This window comes from Pristiophorus japonicus, chromosome 18 (assembly GCF_044704955.1).
Source record: "Pristiophorus japonicus isolate sPriJap1 chromosome 18, sPriJap1.hap1, whole genome shotgun sequence".
Lineage (NCBI taxonomy): Eukaryota > Metazoa > Chordata > Chondrichthyes > Pristiophoridae > Pristiophorus > Pristiophorus japonicus.
The window spans coordinates 24,669,110-24,686,724 of record NC_091994.1 but is presented as its reverse complement, the minus strand read 5'-3'; the positions used below and the strand labels follow the sequence as shown (position 1 = coordinate 24,686,724).

Genomic DNA, 17,615 nt, shown 5'->3' with positions numbered 1-17,615 from the left:
ACCCCCTCGACCGCCCACTGCATGGACCGGCTGATGGCCCCCTTGGCCATGCCCAGGAGCAGTCCTACGAGGAGGCCTTCCGACTTGCCCGCTCCCCTCCGCACAGGGTGCCCAAAGATCAGGAGTGTGGGACTGAAGTGCAAACAGAATTTGAGGAGCAGCCCCTTCAAATATTGGAAGAGGGGCTGCAACTTCGCACACTCAGTAAAAACATGGAACACGGACTCTTCCAGACCGCAGAAATTGCAGGCGGTCTGGGAGCTCGTGAACCGACTTAAAAACTTATTGCACGGGACTGCTCCGTGCAACACCCTCCAGGCAAGTCCCCAATAAATAAGGGGAGGACTCCCGTGTAGAGTGCACTCCATTGGGGACCCCCGCCTCCTCCGGATGGTAAGATGGTACGCAATGGCATGTCAACAGGTCTACAACTCTTTTTGTAGAAAACAATAAATCAATTAAATCAAGTGCCCCCTGATTAAAGGGGGGGGGGGGAACACTCCAAACACTTTCAAACAAGTGCCCCGTTGTTTTTTTTAGGGCACTAAAAACCCAAAATTATATAAGTACCCCCTGGCTAAAAGGGACCCTGGCCTCCTCCAGACGGCAAGATGGAGCATACTCACAGCTGCATACATTACATTACATGAGGATTCTCTCCTTGATCTTAGTGCAGACCAGTTTCAGAGCGGCTGCAGAGCATTCTGGAGAGCATGTTGGTACCAACGATATAGGTAAGAAGCGGGAAGAGGTCCTACAAGCTGAATTTAGGGAGCTAGGAGTTAAATTAAAAAGTAGGATCTCAAAGGTAGTAATCTCTGGATTGCTACCAGTGCCATGTGCTAATCAGAGTAGAGGGAGCAGGATAGTTAGAATAAATACATGGCTTCAGCAGTGGTGCAAGAGGGAGGGATTCAAATTCCTGGGACACTGGAACCAGTTCTGGGGGAAGTGGGACCTGTACAAAAGGGACGGTCTGCACTTGGGCAGGACTGGAACTGATGTCCTAGGGGTAACATTTGCTAATGCAGTTCAGGAGTGTTTAAACTAATATGGCAGGGGGATGGGAACCTATGCAGCGAGATAGGGCGAAGTAATATGGAGTCAGAAACAGATGGTAGAAAGGTAAAAAGCAATAGTGGAAGGCCGAGTAAACAAAGGCAAGAAACAAAAAGGGCCACACTACATCATAATTCTAAAAGGAGAAAGGGTGTTAAAAAAACAAGCCTGAAGGCTTTGTGTCTTAATGTAGGGAGTATTCGTAATAAGGTGGATGAATTCACTGTGCAAATAGATGTTAATAGATATGATGTGATTGGGATTACAGAGACGTGGCTCCAGGATGATCAGGGCTGGGAACTCAACATCCATGGGTATTCAACATTCAGGAAGGATAGAATAAAAGGAAAAGGAGGTGGGGTAGCATTGCTGGTTAAAGAGGAGATTAATGCAATAGTTAGGAAGGACATTAGCTTGGATGATGTGGAATCTATATGGGTAGAGCTGCAGAACACCAAAGGGCAAAAAACATTAGTGGGAGTTGTGTACAGACCTCCAAACAGTAGTAGTGATGTTGGGGAGGGTATCAAACAGGAAATTAGGGGTGCATGCAATAAAGGTGCAGCAGTTATAATGGGTGACTTTAATATGCATATAGATTGGGCTAACCAAACTGGAAGCAATACGGTGGAGGAGGATTTCCTGGAGTGCAAAAGGGATGGTTTTCTCGACCAATATGTCGAGAAACCAACTAGGGGGGAGGCCATCTTAGACTGGGTGTTGTGTAATGAGAGAGGATTAATTAGCAATCTCGTTGTGCGAGGCCCCTTGGGTAAGAGTGACCATAACATGGTGGAATTCTACATTAGGATGGAGAATGAACAGTTAATTCAGAGACCATGGTCCAGAACTTAAAGAAGGGTAACTTTGAAGGTATGAGACGTGAATTGGCTCGGATAGATTGGTGAATGATACTTAAGGGGTTGACTGTGGATGGGCAATGGCAGACATTTAGAGACCGCATGGATGAACTACAACAATTGTACATCCCTGTCTGGCGTAAAAATAAAAAAGGGAAGGTGGCTCAACCGTGGCTATCAAGAGAAATCAGGGATAGTATTAAAGCCAAGGAAGTGGCATACAAATTGGCCAGAAATAGCAGTGAACCCGGGGACTGGGAGAAATTTAGAACTCAGCAGAGGAGGACAAAGGGTTTGATTAGGGCAGGGAAAATAGAGTACGAGAGGAAGCTTGCAAGGCACATTAAGACGGACTGCAAAAGTTTCTATAGATATGTAAAGAGAAAAAGGTTAGTAAAGACAAACGTAGGTCCCCTGCAGTCAGAATCAGGGGAAGTCATAACGGGGAACAAAGAAATGGCAGACCAATTGAACAAGTACTCTGCCCTAAGGAGGACACAAACAACCTTCCGGATATAAAAAGGGGTCAGAGGGTCTAGTAAGAAGGAGGAACTGAGGGAAATCCTAATTAGTCGGGAAATTGTGTTGGGGAAATTGATGGGATTGAAGGCCGATAAATCCCCAGGGCCTGATGGACAGCATCCCAGAGTACTTAAGGAGATGGCCTTGGAAATAGCGGATGCATTGACAGTCATTTTCCAACATTCCATAGACTCTGGATCAGTTCCAATGGAGTGGAGGATAGCCAATGTAACCCCACTTTTTAAAAAAAGGGGGGAGAAAGAAAACAGGGAATTATAGACCGGTCAGCCTGACATCAGTAGTGGGTAAAATGATGGAATCAATTATTAAGGATGTCATATCAGCGCATTTGGAAAGAGGTGACATGATAGGTCCAAGTCAGCATGGATTTGTGAAAGGGAAATCATGCTTGACAAATCTTCTGGAATTTTTTGAGGATGTTTCCAGTAGAGTGGACAAGGGAGAACCAGTTGATGTGGTGTATTTGGACTTTCAGAAGGCTTTCGACAAGGCTCCACACAAGAGATTAATGTGCAAAGTCAAAGCACATGGGATTGGGGGTAGTGTGCTGACGTGGATTGAGAACAGGTTGTCAGACAGGAAGCAAAGAGTAGGAGTAAATGGGTACTTTTCAGAATGGCAGGCAGTGACTAGTGGGGGTACCGCAAGGTTCTGTGCTGGGGCCCCAGCTGTTTACATTGTACATTAATGATTTAGACGAGGGGATTAAATGTAGTATCTCTAAATTTGCAGATGACACTAAGTTGGGTGGCAGTGTGAGCTGCGAGGAGGATGCGATGAGGCTGCAGAGTGACTTGGATAGGTTAGGTGAGTGGGCAAATGCATGGCAGATGAAGTATAATGTGGATAAATGTGAGGTTATCCACTTTGGTGGTAAAAACAGAGAGACAGACTATTATCTGAATGGTGACAGATTAGGAAAAGGGGAGGTGCAACGAGACCTGGGTGTCATGCTACATCAGTCATTGAAGGTTGGCATGCAGGTACAGCAGGCGGTTAAGAAAGCAAATGGCATGTTGGCCTTCATAGCGAGGGGATTTGAGTACAGGGGCAGGCAGGTGTTACTACAGTTGTATAGGGCCTTGATGAGGCCACACCTGGAGTATCGTGTACAGTTTTGGTCTCCTAACTTGAGGAAGGACATTCTTGCTATTGAGGGAGTGCAGCGAAGGTTCACCAGACTGATTCCCGGGATGGCGGGACTGACATATCAAGAAAGATTGGATCAACTGGGCTTGTATTCACTGGAGTTCAGAAGAATGAGAGGGGATCTCATAGAAACGTTTAAAATTCTGATGGGTTTAGACAGGTTAGATGCAGGAAGAATGTTCCCAATGTTGGGGAAGTCCAGAACCAGGGATCACAGTCTAAGGATAAGGGGTAAGCCATTTAGGACCGAGATGAGGAGAAACTTCTTCACCCAGAGAGTGGTGAAGCTGTGGAATTTTCTATCACAGAAAGTTGTTGAGGCCAATTCACTAAATATATTCAAGAAGGAGTTGGATGTAGACCTTACTACTAGGGGAATCAAGGGGTATGGCGAGAAAGCAGGAATGGGGTACTGAAGTTGCATGTTCAGCCATGAACTCATTGAATGGCGGTGCAGGCTCGAAGGGCCGAATGGCCTACTCCTGCACCTATTTTCTATGTTTCTATGTTTCTATGTAAATTACTGATCAGAAAAATGTCTTTAGTCCAATAACAAGGACAGTTTGGCGTGCTTTATTATTTTCTATGTTACGCAGGATATTATGGAATAGGTTAGAATTCATTGTAAACTTTGCTCATTCACATCGTATTTGTAAAATAAATCAGCCTGTTTGTTGTTAATTGGCCTTGTCTGACTAGAATAGCCATCAGTCCACCTATTGAAAGACAAGAGAAATGCACATACAGGCATGGGCAAGATTACAGTATCTAGTTCACATAACAAGGGGTTTCATTGTTACAATGCCTCTATGTGGATTAATTTTAAAAAACCCTTACAGTCTCCTCTGTATAAAAGGAGTGATTACAGGCCTTTGACAGACCACATTTTAAATGTCGTGGCAGATTTGTAAGAGGATATTGACATCTTCACATGTGAAACTCCCCAGGGTTCATCTTTCAGTGTATTTATCTGTTTGTATTTTAAACAGCAGTCTCCGGCTCCGAGAACTGTTTTGCAAGAGGAAGTTTGGCGACCAAAACGAAATCGGTCTGGCATGGTTCTTCTGTGGTGAAATACATGGAGTGCAATGGAACTGAGGGCCAAATATCTGCAGTGCAACCCATGGAGAAGGGATGAGAGGTGGGGAAGGGGACTGGAATCTGAGACAGAAGTGCATAGAGGCTAGGGATGAGCTGTTTTAATATAGATTTTTCAATGGAACTGGTAATAATAAAATCCCAATCATTATCAGAAAAAGATTCCAGAGGTTCTGATTAGAGACTGAAGATATTAATACTGGAGAGTGTTGAAGATTCAAGATTAGTAACCATGATCATAGGTTTATGATTTATTATAATTAACACATACCTAATAACACATCAGAACTGAACACTGGGCACTATTTATGATACAGGGTTTCTTATAATAGACAAGAGCTACCTGTAATATTCTGTGCTTACAATCTACCTTTCTGTCCTAGAAGATGCAGCCTAGACTAGCAAAGCTTATCTATAAGGTGAAGCACCGATGTGATCATGAGCCAAAATTGGGATGTGATATCAAGTCTCCTGATAAAGCCCAGAATCCAGGTATTGCAGCTATTGGCCATCCTTTTATCCATATGGTAGTGTGTTAGCTTATAACCTACCTTTTTGACCTGTCCTTAGGTCTCCTTCTGTGGCTCGGTGTCAATTTTTGTTTGCTAACATTCTGGTGAAACACTTTGGGACATTTTACTATGTTAAAGGCGTGATATAAATGCACATTGATGTTAGCTGATAACTGGTGCAGAAATACTCACAATGTCATCAATTAGGTCTTTGACTGCTGTGACTGCCAGGACAAATGTGAGTGGAATCATCGTCGTATACCAAGGCAAAGTAGAAATCGCAGGGATAGACTAAACAAAGGGAAGAACATTCAGACGAAAAGGCATTTCCAAATCCTGCCACAGATTCCTGATAAACTTTTTAATCTTGTGTTCCAGTTTCTCTCCCATCCCACTAGATTTAAACGCAGCGACACTGAAATAGGAACCAAAAATTCTCAGACTTCAGAGAAAACTCCACTTAATTTTCACTGACAGCATATTTAATTCTGTGCAGGATGTACAGCAGAAAATGATGGCTTCTCCATTCTATTTCATAAGTGGTGAAGATTACATTCCCCCCATGATAAGCAAGTAATAATTGGATTAGGAAATGACAATACACAGTTATTCCATTGGTCCCATTGTACATTGTCTTAAAAATTATAATGGTTCTAATGGTGGGTAAAGGTTCTGTCTGATGTATGAAGGTTTTAGTTTCAATTTCCTGTCTGTGGTGAATTAGCTGATTTGAAAGAAAGACTTGGATTTGCATAAAGCCTTTCATGACCACCAGATTTCTCAAAGCGCTTTACAGCCAGTGAAGTACTTTTGGAGTGTAGTCACTGTTGTAATGTGGGAAACGCAGCAGCCAAGTTGAGCACAGCAAACTCCCACAAACAGCAATGTGATAATGACCAGATAATCTGTTTTTGTGTTATGTCGATTGAGGGTTAAATATTGGCCAGGACATCGGGGATAATTGCCCTGCTCTTTTTCAAAAAAGTGCCATGGGATCTTTTACATCCACCTGTGAGGACAGACGGGGCCTCAGTTTAACGCCTCATCCGAAAGACGGCACCTCTGACAGTGCGGCACTCCCTCAGTACTGCACTGGAGTGTCAGCCTAGATTTATTTGCTCAAGTTCCTGGCGTGGACGTCAGAGACGAGTGTGCTACAGCTAACATTTGAGCCAGGGAAGCTCATGAGGCAGTACACATACCTCAGAATTAATAGAAGTAAACTGGGACCATTCCCACTCTTGGTCACTATGTAGTAACCCGTTAGAAGTTACTGTATGCATGGATAAGATCAAATCAGATATGATGCCCTTCAATGTCAAATAGATAAAGGGTTAATTTTGCAATTACCAGAAAATAAGGAGCACAGTGAATCGTGCTCAGTGCCTTCTGCACCCAATTCTCCAATCCATGCTCCCTTCATGCTGGGAGTGGAGTCTCAGAACTTTACCTGTCACTGCCTGGCTCATACATGAATGACCACTTGGGGCAGGGTGGGGGGTGGAGGGGGGGGATCTGGGGGGTGCGGCTGTTGCCCTTGGAACTATATCCGAGCAAGAGTCAGTGGCCGGGAATATCCTCGCAGGATTCTTCGGCAAAAGGTTAGCTGAAGCTCTGAGTGCAGGTGCCAAACGGAGTTTTGGCTGATCTCCCGCCAAGGTTACAGCGGCCTTTCTGGAAAAATCCTGAGGAAATTCCCAGCAGATCTCTTCAGGAAAGAAGAGAAACTAGGAATTGATCACCTGGAATATAACTTAATAAAAATAAATATGGAAATCTAGGCTTAAGCTAGTGCAAGTCGTCCTCAGGACTGATATGTCCTTCGCACAAAGCGTGATATAAAATGTGTACTGTTAGATAGAGCAGTGGAAATAAAAATCCTCTAATCCTTCAAGAACCAATTTGATGGTGCAGTGGGGTGTATTTAAGGTACTTTGGTGTTATGTCCGAATAAGCAATCATATTGGTGTGGTATTAACCAGCTGCTTTTATTTCCAGACCCTATAGAATCCTCCCTTCAAAAGAATAACTTAACACAAGAGAAGTGTGCTTGCTACAATATGCTTGCTCCCATCAGTGGGCCATCTAGTGGTCAGTTAATAATACACACGTACCATCCATATCATTCAGGATGGCTGAATTAAGAATCTGATAGTATCATACATCCCTAATTATCTTGTGAATTACTTTGAAGTGCAGCGACTCTTGTGTAGGCAACTGCAGCAACCAATGCGTGCATAGCTAGCCACATACACCAGTAAGAAGACTGACTAAATAATCTGTTTTCAAAAGCAAAATACTGCAGATGCTGGAATCTGAAATAAAAACAGAAAATGCTGGACATCTCAGCAGGTCAGGCAGCACCTGTGGAGAGGAAGCTGAGTTAACGTTTCGGGTCGATGACCCTTCGTCAGAACTGGGGAGTGTTCCAAAAGAACAGATTCTTAACAAGCACTGAAAGGGGGAGGGGAAGAAAGAACAAAAGGGATGGTCTGTGATAGGTTGGAAGACAGGAGAGATTAGAGGGACAAAATCGATGATGGTCCAAATTCAAATGGTAATGCCAGGAGTTAGAAAAACATTAGTCAAGATAGGGTGTGAATGGTGGGATAATGACCAACTGCCATTAGAGACAAGGAGAAAAAAAGAAACAGGCTCTGAGGGCGGTGGGGCAGGGGTGGGAGGGAGGGGAGTGGGGCATCGGTTGAGGGTGCAACATTGACTAGGACATTAAGAGAACTCCCAGCTCTTCTTCAAATAGTGCCATGTGATCGTTAATGGTCATTTTAACCACAGGAACAGGCAGACGGAAATCCAGCATAACATCTCATCTGAGAAATGGCATCTCCAACAATGCAGCACTCTCTCAGTACCAGCTTAGAAGTGCCATCTTAGATTATCTGCTCAAATCCTGGGGCAGGGCTTGCCTCCTGAACTCAATATGAGTAATCATTGCATTGTTTTGTAACAAACAGTCACTTGAAACTTTCAACCAGCGATTTGAAAAGAAAAACAACTCTGTGGAAAAACTGAGCAGGCAGCAGCACCAGATCTGTGTCACTTCTCTGGATATTATCGGGTGAATTTCCTCCTCATTTTCAGTGCATTGGCAGTAAAGAAATAGCGTAGGAATCTTTTTGAGCGAGGATAAGGTCGAATTTATATCAGCCCAATGTGCACCTTTAAAACGCTACTCCCAAATTCCCTTCTGTTTTCGGAGCCTTCCTGCAATCTGCCCACTGAGTCTCGACCAGCCTTACTTACCTATGTCAGTGTGAGAGCCAATGATGTAGCGGTTGCATGTTTCCTGGGTTTTCAATTGCTCAAGACTTTGGGTAAAGTAAGCTGAGCTTTATGAGGTGCAGTAGGTGCCAAGGTCAACTAATCCAGGTAGAAATGAGGAGTTCCTGACTTTGAATGCAGATTCCTGCAACTGGAAAACACTTTTTTTGTTGATGCCATTCTGCCCCCACGCACTTGCTTCTGACTGCTTCTCAGAGTTATACCAGCGACAGATATATGGACGCTCACCCCCTGCACACAGTCGGGGCTTCTCAGGACCAGGTGCGGCATTCCCTGTGGACTCTCCCATACCACAGAATGCAGCAAAAGAGACTCAGGTAGCATCCACTGCATGATGCTTGTCATCTCCTGTGGTATACTGTCTACCATTGGCACCACAGTCATCCCTGCTCTCCCACTGACAATTAAAGGGACATTCCTCAAGCCACCACCCAGCATACAACAGTTCAGCCCTTTTTGCCTCTACCTGAACATGCCAGTAATTATCACCAATGTTCTCTTTAAGCTGCGCGTCTAGGCGTCCCTCAGCGCTCGGCAGCACCCGCTCAGCCAGCTCACCAGCTTTTAAATAGGAAAAACCGTGCATACGCGGTATTCTGAATGGGTCACGCAATCCCTTAAAGAGGCCACGCAGCCAAAAGAAATTAAAGGGAACATTGAGTATCACCTGAGTGAATAAGTCAGCACCGGATGAGGGCATCCTTTCCTGTATGACTCTAACCTCCATGAATAATAAAGTGTTATGTCAGTGCACAGTCTATTTTAATAAAATAATTACAAAGTGGACAGAGTCACCCTATTCTTTCCTAACACCATGCTTCCCCTGCTGCCTACATGTGCCTTTCGATCACTCTATTTCACACTCTATTGCTCCTTCTAAGTGCCACCCGGGGCCAGGATTGTGGCAACTGGTTGGTTCCTCGTACTGTACAGAAGGGTCGTAAGAACATAAGAACATAAGAAATAGGAGCAGGAGTAGGCCACCTGGCCCCTTGAGCCTGCTCCGCCATTTAATAAGATCATGGCTGATCTGATCATGGGGCTGAAGTGTGCAGACTGAACAATTTTTAAAGGCTGCACAGTTTCCATTCAGTTCGGTTGCTTATACCCATTTTACATGGATTTTACTCCAATGATTGTACCAATGGGAATGCAAAGGAGCAGGCCCAGGAAACCTTTGGTGTAATTCCCTCTGTCAGCCACCAGCAGGCGCAAGTTTCTTTTTTAAAGGTGAAACAGCGACATAATTCAATTCAAGGAAATTCTAGTCCATAGATTCTCTCACTCAATCTGTACACCTTAATGTATTTTCCTTGACAATCATTTTGCGTAGTGTGCATTATTCATTATTTCATCACAGGTGATATATCAAATATCCATTATTATTCCACGTGTGAACAGAGCTTTTGAATTGACTTTTGGTTCTGACCCTCATCAGCAATGAGCTCTTCCCCACCTAAGGATTTAGTCAGTGTTTAAATGATGTACATTCTTAACTTGGGATTAAATTGGGTTACAGAAATGCGGTACAGCTGCGGGACTTCTCACAAGGAATGCATTTCCCTTTGTTGTTCCAATCAATTTTTTTTTTAATGTTGCCAAAATATAACACGTAGCGACGATCAGACAAACAGATCTTACCTGGAGGATACAAATAAGCAAGAAGTAGAAATTAGCGATTCGCTGAAACTGTTCAAACAGGTTGCGAGGTAGAAATGTAATAACATTGTATTTCGAAGTCTTAATTTCATTGTCCTGAAAAGAAACATATATTAAAATGACAATTGCAAAATGATTGTAACAGAACCATGCATTTTCATAATACGCACAATGACTGATTGAAGGAAACCCTGAGCTGTGCCGCCATTTCGAGTTGATGGTCAGTAACCTGTCACTGTTAGCCAAACAAACTGACTTTCCAGAAGTGACTATATAGCTTTCTAGGAATCTGCCATTTCTGTATTTAACCTCTGTTCCTTTTCCATCTTTCAGAATTCATGAATGTGGTGCCTAACACCCACTGTCAATTATTGTTAGTAAATAAAATATAAAGAAAATAGCTTGTAATTCAGAGTCAGTGATAACTGATAATTCTCTGTCTCCCTCTCCTGTTTAAGAATAGTCTATGTTTATCCCAGCTGAGTCAGGCACCCTTTTATAGCCTGGGGATGACATGAAATGGTTTGAGCTGGAAACTTCTCTACAACCATAATCAAGGTTGCTCTCTGACTGACATTGCAACTTGATTCAAAGACGACCAAAAAGGTTCCCACAGTTTATCACTCCCTTATCCTGCCATCTAACCACTGACTGAGACATTTAAGTCATTAGTGTATTGTATTTGGTAAGAGTAACTATACAAGTAAAACCAGGATTTATATTTTAATTAAGTTTCAACTCCTCCGATACTTCATTGGGTTAATGCACTGTGTGGCATGCACAGGGTCATAGCGAGGAGGATCCGAGAAGTTCACTGCTCTGTTCTGAGTTAGCCTTTCATTACCAGGTAGTAAGCATGCTACAATTATCCTTGAGGTTAGGGAGAGCAGGAAGAAGAAAAATAAATATCCAGAGCATCCCTCCTGTTCCTATCCAGTAGCCACTGTTGCAGCTGTGGAACTTACTGGTTTTACTTGCATGGTTATTCTTACCAAATACAGCAGAGTAATGATTTAAATGTCTCAGTGAGTGATTAGCCAGCAGGATAAGGGAGTGATAAACTTCCTGTGGTCTCCCTCCATGTAAACAACCCAACCCATATTCACGGCCACCCCCTCGACCTTGCCATCTCTTGAGGCCTCGCTACTCCCATCATGTCAATCGCAGATAAGGCCATCTCTGACCACTTCCTCGTATTGCTCTCCAACCACATCCCCCTTCCACCGCCCCCCCCCACCCAACCAACCCTATCTCCTTCTGTGTCCGCCCCTGGAATAAACTCTCTCCCGACTCTCTTACAACTGTCCAGCCTTTGGTTCTCCACTCACCATGACATTTCTGCAACTACCGATCTGCTCAATCACAAATACAATTATTAAGGATACAGGCCAGGAATATCCTCAGAGTTTCCCCCGTAAGGTCACTGGAAGTGAAGCGGAAATCCCATTTACACATTTATCCAGGAGAAGCTCTGAGGGATTTCCCGGCCATAATATGAGGTTAAATATTTGGGCCCAGCAGTAAAAACCTTCTTTCACAAAATATCAGACACGAGTTAATCAGCATGGACAATTCCCCATGAAAGGGAACAAAGAGACTTACAGCATATTTCCTTTTCTTAAAGCAGAGCAAGTACGGTTCCTTGATTTGAGTGTGGTAACTCCTGTTGTTAGCTTTGACTTCCCAGGTATGGTCTGGAAGGTAGAAAATCAACATGCATTGAGTTTGTGTTTTATCTACTGATTTCTCCGACTACCTGCTGCTTTTCTTGTATTCTTCCCTCTTTACATTTGATTTGTGCACATTACTGCACTGAAGTGGGACAAAGTTTCATTTCTAGAAATCTTCCATTGGTCAGTGTAGTGCAATGCTTGTAAAGCCTACCCTATTCTGCTAATTGTCTTCTGTGACTCAGTGGGTCGCACCCTCACCTCTGAGTCAGAAGGTTGTGAGTTCAAAGTCTCACTCCAGGGATTGAGGCAACAAAAAATCTAGGCTGACACTCCAGTGCAGTACTGAGGGAGTGCTGCACTGTCGGAGGTGCCGTCTTTCGGATGAGACGTTAAACCGAGGCCCACTCAGGGGAATGTAAAAGACCCCATGGCACTATTTTGAAGAAGAACAGGGGAGTTATCCCCAGTGTCCTGGACAATATTTATCCCTCAATCAACATCACGAAAACAGATTACTGGTCATTATCGCACTGCTGTTTGTGGGAGCTTGCTGTGGGCAAATTGGCTGCCGCATTTCATACAATACAACAGTGACTACACTTTTTAAAGTACTTCATTGGCTGTAAAGCACTTCGAGACATCCGGTGGTCGTGAAAGATGCTTTATAAATGCAAGTCTTTCTGTCTTTCATTACAGGCTCCCCCCTGCTCCCCCCTGCTCACTATTGACCCCCACTGCTCACTTTTGACCCCCACTGCCCTCCCCTCTGCTCACTATTGACCTCCCCTGCTCACTACTGACCCCCACTGCTCACTATTGACCTCCCCTGCTCACTATTGACCTCCCCTGCTCACTACTGACCCCCACTGCTCACTACTGACCCCCACTGCTCACTACTGACCTCCCCTGCTCACTACTGAGCCCCACTGCTCACTATTGACCTCCCCTGCTCACTACTGAGCCCCACTGCTCTCCCCCTGCTCACTATTGACCCCCACTGCTCACTACTGAGCCCCACTGCTCTCCCCCTGCTCACTATTGACCCCCACTGCTCACTACTGAGCCCCACTGCTCTCCCCCCTGCTCACTATTCACCCCCACTGCTCACTACTGACCCCCACTGCCCTCCCCCTGCTCACTATCTACTCCCACAACTCTCTCCAATACCAGCCTCCTCTGATCTCCCCAGTACCAGCTCCCACTGTTCTGCCATGCTGGGTAACACCAAATAAAACACACACCGGACAAAACAAAATAAACTTAACTACTTAAATGAAAGACAAGGTGACTGAAGGTAAGTAACAAAATACAGTTATTTTGTCAGTGTCAGTTATTACAGAAGTTGCAATTTTCCTAAAGTCGTTAATTTCCTTTCACTTTTTTCACTGTGATCAACACCAGTTGGTGTAACGAATGAAAATGGAACCCATACTCTGCCTTTAATATGGATCTACAATACCTCACATACAGCATCATTGAGAGCCTTGCTCAATGAACTCGCAGCACGTGGCATAAAATGGATGGGCTACTATTTCAAGGTTGATGTAAATATTTCACTCTGCTGGTCTCTGAGGATGCATTGCGAAATGAACTGACTGGCTATAATATTTGGCACAAAGTGCTTACAGTTGTGCATTAAGACACACCAGGCAGTAGAACTTAGGATTGAAGCCACTGCAACCGAATCATGTCAAGTGGCCACTGCAAAGAGGTCTCGAACTGCTTCAGTTAAAATTCATTCTTTAATGTCAGCAAAGAACTGGTTGACCCACTCATTTCTTGCTACATTAAGAATTTAAAGTTACCTCCATTTTCTTGGGTAGACAGCGATGTGGAGCCAGCAGTATAACTCTGCACTGCTCGAAGCTGGGACTACTCTGAAACTTATACTGTACCCACACTGTTACAGCACAACACGCCACAGTGAAATATAGGCTGCCTGTAAAGTATTAGATGACAGGAGCCTTGCATGCTTCCTGTACTAGTGATCGTGCCCTAAACAAAGCACGTGAGATCAAATGTCCAGTAAATTAGCATTACGCAGTGCCAGCCACAGTATTTAATATCTGCTCCAGTTGTGTGTTGAGAACAAAAATCAAGCAACCAAAACAAGAGCCTTATTCTAGAATGCTGGTGCAATTCACACCACTTTCAGACAGGTACAAAAACACAGGAGATGAATGGTATGAATCTATGACTGCACAATAACCCATCCATAGGTAGGTACAGTGAAAAGAACCAGGAAACAGGCTCACGAGAACAGTCCAAGTGATCACATGCCACAAGCCATGGTTCAAACTGTCATGTATTCAACCAGCATTGTAACCCATTTATAATCTGACCTAAGTTGTACACTGTGAGAACAATGACCAATAGGTGGTGAACTTGTGGGAGACATTCCTAACCTGGACCTTCAGATATAAAAGGGGAAGCTCCAGCCACTTCCAGCTCTACAGTGCTAAGGAATAAAGGACAGGTCACAGACTGACCTTCTCTCAACAGGCGGTCCAATTCGCCTTCTATCTTTTCCCGCATCACGTACGGCACCGCTCTGGTCTGGCATCCGGGTTTATGTGAATCACTACCTTAGCCCCCATGAAAGTGCCAATGCCGGGTTGAAATAATGAGTCAAATTTGTCCAGGATCTGTGAGCATGATACTCGCTCCACAGAGGAAATTGCATTGACATCGCTCCATTTCCAGTTCATGATAGCAAGCCAACTCCTCCCCAGTAGTGCGGGACCGTCCCCCGGGACAACCCAGAGTGACAACCTGTTCTCCGAATCTTTGTGGGTCATGACTACCGTGGCGCGGCCTAGCACCAGAATGATCTCCTTTGTGTATGTCCATAGCTGTGCGTCAATCATCGATAATTTTGGCCTCCTGGCCATGGACGCCCACAACTTTTCGAACTATTTGATACCCATCAGGGACTGGCTGGTCCCCGTGTCTAGCTCCATTGATACTGGGATGCCGTTGAGGAGCACTTTCATCATTATCGGTGGCGTCCTGGTGTATGAACTGTATACGTGCTCCACATGAACTCGCTGAATTTCAGCTTCCAGCGATTTCCCCCAGCGTTCATTTCTGCAGGTATTTTGCTCATTTCTGCAAACTCCGGCTGAGTGTGTGCCTCCACACCTCCAACATGAGCTGCTGTTGGAAACAAAAGGACCCTTGCCAGTCGATCGTCCCTGACTGCCCCGGTGATTGTCCTTGAGTGCGCCATTAACAGGTGTTGATGGCCCCATTACTGGCCGCATTGTCCCTTGCAATGGCGTGAATCACTGTTCAGCTTGCCATTGTCTCTGTCGAACTCCCCCTCTGGGTTCGATTACATGTTGGGGCATGCCCAATTGCCCTTGTCTGCCTGGAGAACGGTATGCTGCTTTAACAATGTTGAATCTCTGTCCCAACCATTCCTTAACACAGTACCTCTCGTCTGTTCTGCTAGTGGCCATGCTCGCGTGGTTTAAATCCCAGTTTCTCGCCGCCATTGATACGTCCTTACTACACAGTATAAATGCACACGAGGCCCATGCTTGAGAGGTCAGTCTGTGACCTGTCCTTTATTCCTTAGCACTCAAGTGCTGGAAGTGGGTGGAGCTTCCCCTTTTATATCTGAAGGTCTAGGTTAGGAGTGTCTCCCACAAGTTCACCACCTAGTGGTCATTGTTCTCACAGTGTACAACTTAGGTCAGATTATACATGTATTCAACCAGCATTGTAACCCATGACACAAACCAAGGAATCCACGCTGAACTTTTATATCCTGAACCAATTCACAAAACAATATGGAAGCATGACCATACTGGTGGCTTCTTAACCCTGCCATGTCCCGTTATTATTACTCATACTTTCAAAAGTGTTGCTGTTCACCCTTGTTAAGAAGAGCACAAATGTTGTATTAAATCTGCAAGCAGCAGTAAACAGTGGTGTACAAAAGCAAAATATTGCGGATGCTGGAATCTGAAATAAAAACGAAAATGCTGGAAAACACAGCCGGCCAGCAACAAACAGAGTTAACGTTTCAGGTTGATGACCCTTCATCAGAACAGTGTAAATGTGCTGCCTCCATTATGCTACCAGCCCTTTTAAAATATCTCCGTTATTTTTCTGTTAGGTTTCCCATCTCTCATCGTGTAACGCACTCCAAGCCTCGGCCACGACGGCTATGTGAGGAGTTGCTGGGAGGCGCACAGCTGCCTCCACAGAGGTTATTCATCTTTTCCCTTCATTCTTGTGGGAGAACAGCTAGCCACTGCTCAGCATTTGGCCGATCTACAATCAGGAACTTGCCAGGTTTGTGAATTATTTACATGCAACCTGTACCCCAGCCCTCCATGGCATGGCACTTTGCTACACAACATTAGGTTATCACTTTACCAAAGAGAGTCTGATAGTTGTGCCAAGCTTAGGCCCCTTTAGTACCACGGTGCATGCAGCATCAATGAGGCTTCTCGCGCTGCTGTTCTGCTTCAAACAGTAGAACAATACAATCCAGCAGCTACTAATAGCATTTTGAAGCCTTACATCACGTGACTTTTATATAGCGCCCTCCACAACCTCAGGACGTCCCAGAGTGCTGTGCAGCCAATGAAGTACTTTCTTTTTGAAGTGTAGTCACTGTTGTAATGTAGCAAAAGTGGCAGCCAATTTTCACACAGCAAGATCCCATGAACACCAATGCGATAATGACCTGATAATCTATTTTTAGGTGTTGGCTGAGTGATAAATATTGGCTGGGACACTGGGGATAACTCCCCTGCTCTTCTTCAAGATAGTGCCATGGGATCTTTTCCATCCACCAGAGAAGGCAGACGGGGCCTCGGTTTAATATCTCATCTGAAAGACAGTGCAGCACTCCCTCAGTATTACACATCCCAATACTCTGGACTCCAGAGCTAGATGCCTGTACACAGGATGATCAATTCTAACAGAGAACTGTAATGCTGGGTGTATAATGTAAAGATACAACTATCTTACCCTTTGTTAGTTGATAAGGCTGAAAATTATTTGAAGTTGAAGATTCAGAAGTGTTCATTATGGAAACTGCTGTCAAAAGACAAAAATGGCTACTTAATAAACTCAAAACTCTAAATTGAACTGGAGAAACAAAGTGCACCTTATCTTATTAAACATTATATAATGCAGGACCAAGTTACGCAAAGAAAATGTTCCCACCTGAAACCTTCAGCAGGGTTAATCTACAGCTCGTCTCAGCCACCTACACTGTAAAGAGAACGTATGAGAATTAACACATGCCGGAATATTGTTTTGATAATAAAAACATTGTTTGTAGGTCTAATTCTCCATTTCTGATGTTTCAGTACACTTCCTTGTGATTAGTCCCATGGTTATCCTCAACCTTTGAGGCACATTCATGGGAAGTTGAGATCCCAGCAGGAATTCACATTTGGGGAGCTGTTTCTATGGAAGTTCAACTGCTTTGCAGTTAGATTTGTCTCTATCCTAATGTATTAGAAAAATGGAAGGAGTTAAGGTTGTCATTTTATATTGCCACAAACATCAAGTTATGTTTAAATCCCTTCAAGTATTTTATTAATATATAAAACTATAATTTATTAGTAATAACACACAAGTGGGATTAAAGAAGACAGTAAAAATTAGATGTAGCTTGATTAAAGGACGTGACCTTGGTCTATGTTCTCTCCTCAGTCTCGTGTACTTTTGCCAGTCTTTTGTTGCTTAATAATGACTTCAGCTGCATTTATGTGACAGCTCCGAATATATTAAAA

General features: G+C 44.1%; 1 protein-coding gene across 1 annotated transcript in view; it reads right to left on the bottom strand.

Moving 5' to 3' along the window:
* The window catches only part of LOC139229005 (phospholipid-transporting ATPase IC-like), a 140,485-nt gene extending 123,403 nt beyond the window's left edge, over positions 1-17,082 (bottom strand). Inside the window, exons 1-5 of the mRNA XM_070860668.1 lie at positions 17,041-17,082; positions 16,843-16,908; positions 11,786-11,877; positions 10,166-10,279; positions 5,414-5,512 (exon numbers count right to left, since the gene is read on the bottom strand). Coding sequence (XP_070716769.1) covers positions 5,414-5,512; positions 10,166-10,279; positions 11,786-11,877; positions 16,843-16,900 — 363 coding nt within the window. The 5' untranslated portion in view covers positions 16,901-16,908; positions 17,041-17,082. The remainder of the gene's footprint in view (positions 1-5,413; positions 5,513-10,165; positions 10,280-11,785; positions 11,878-16,842; positions 16,909-17,040) is intronic.
* Between the last annotated feature and the right edge of the window lie 533 nt (positions 17,083-17,615).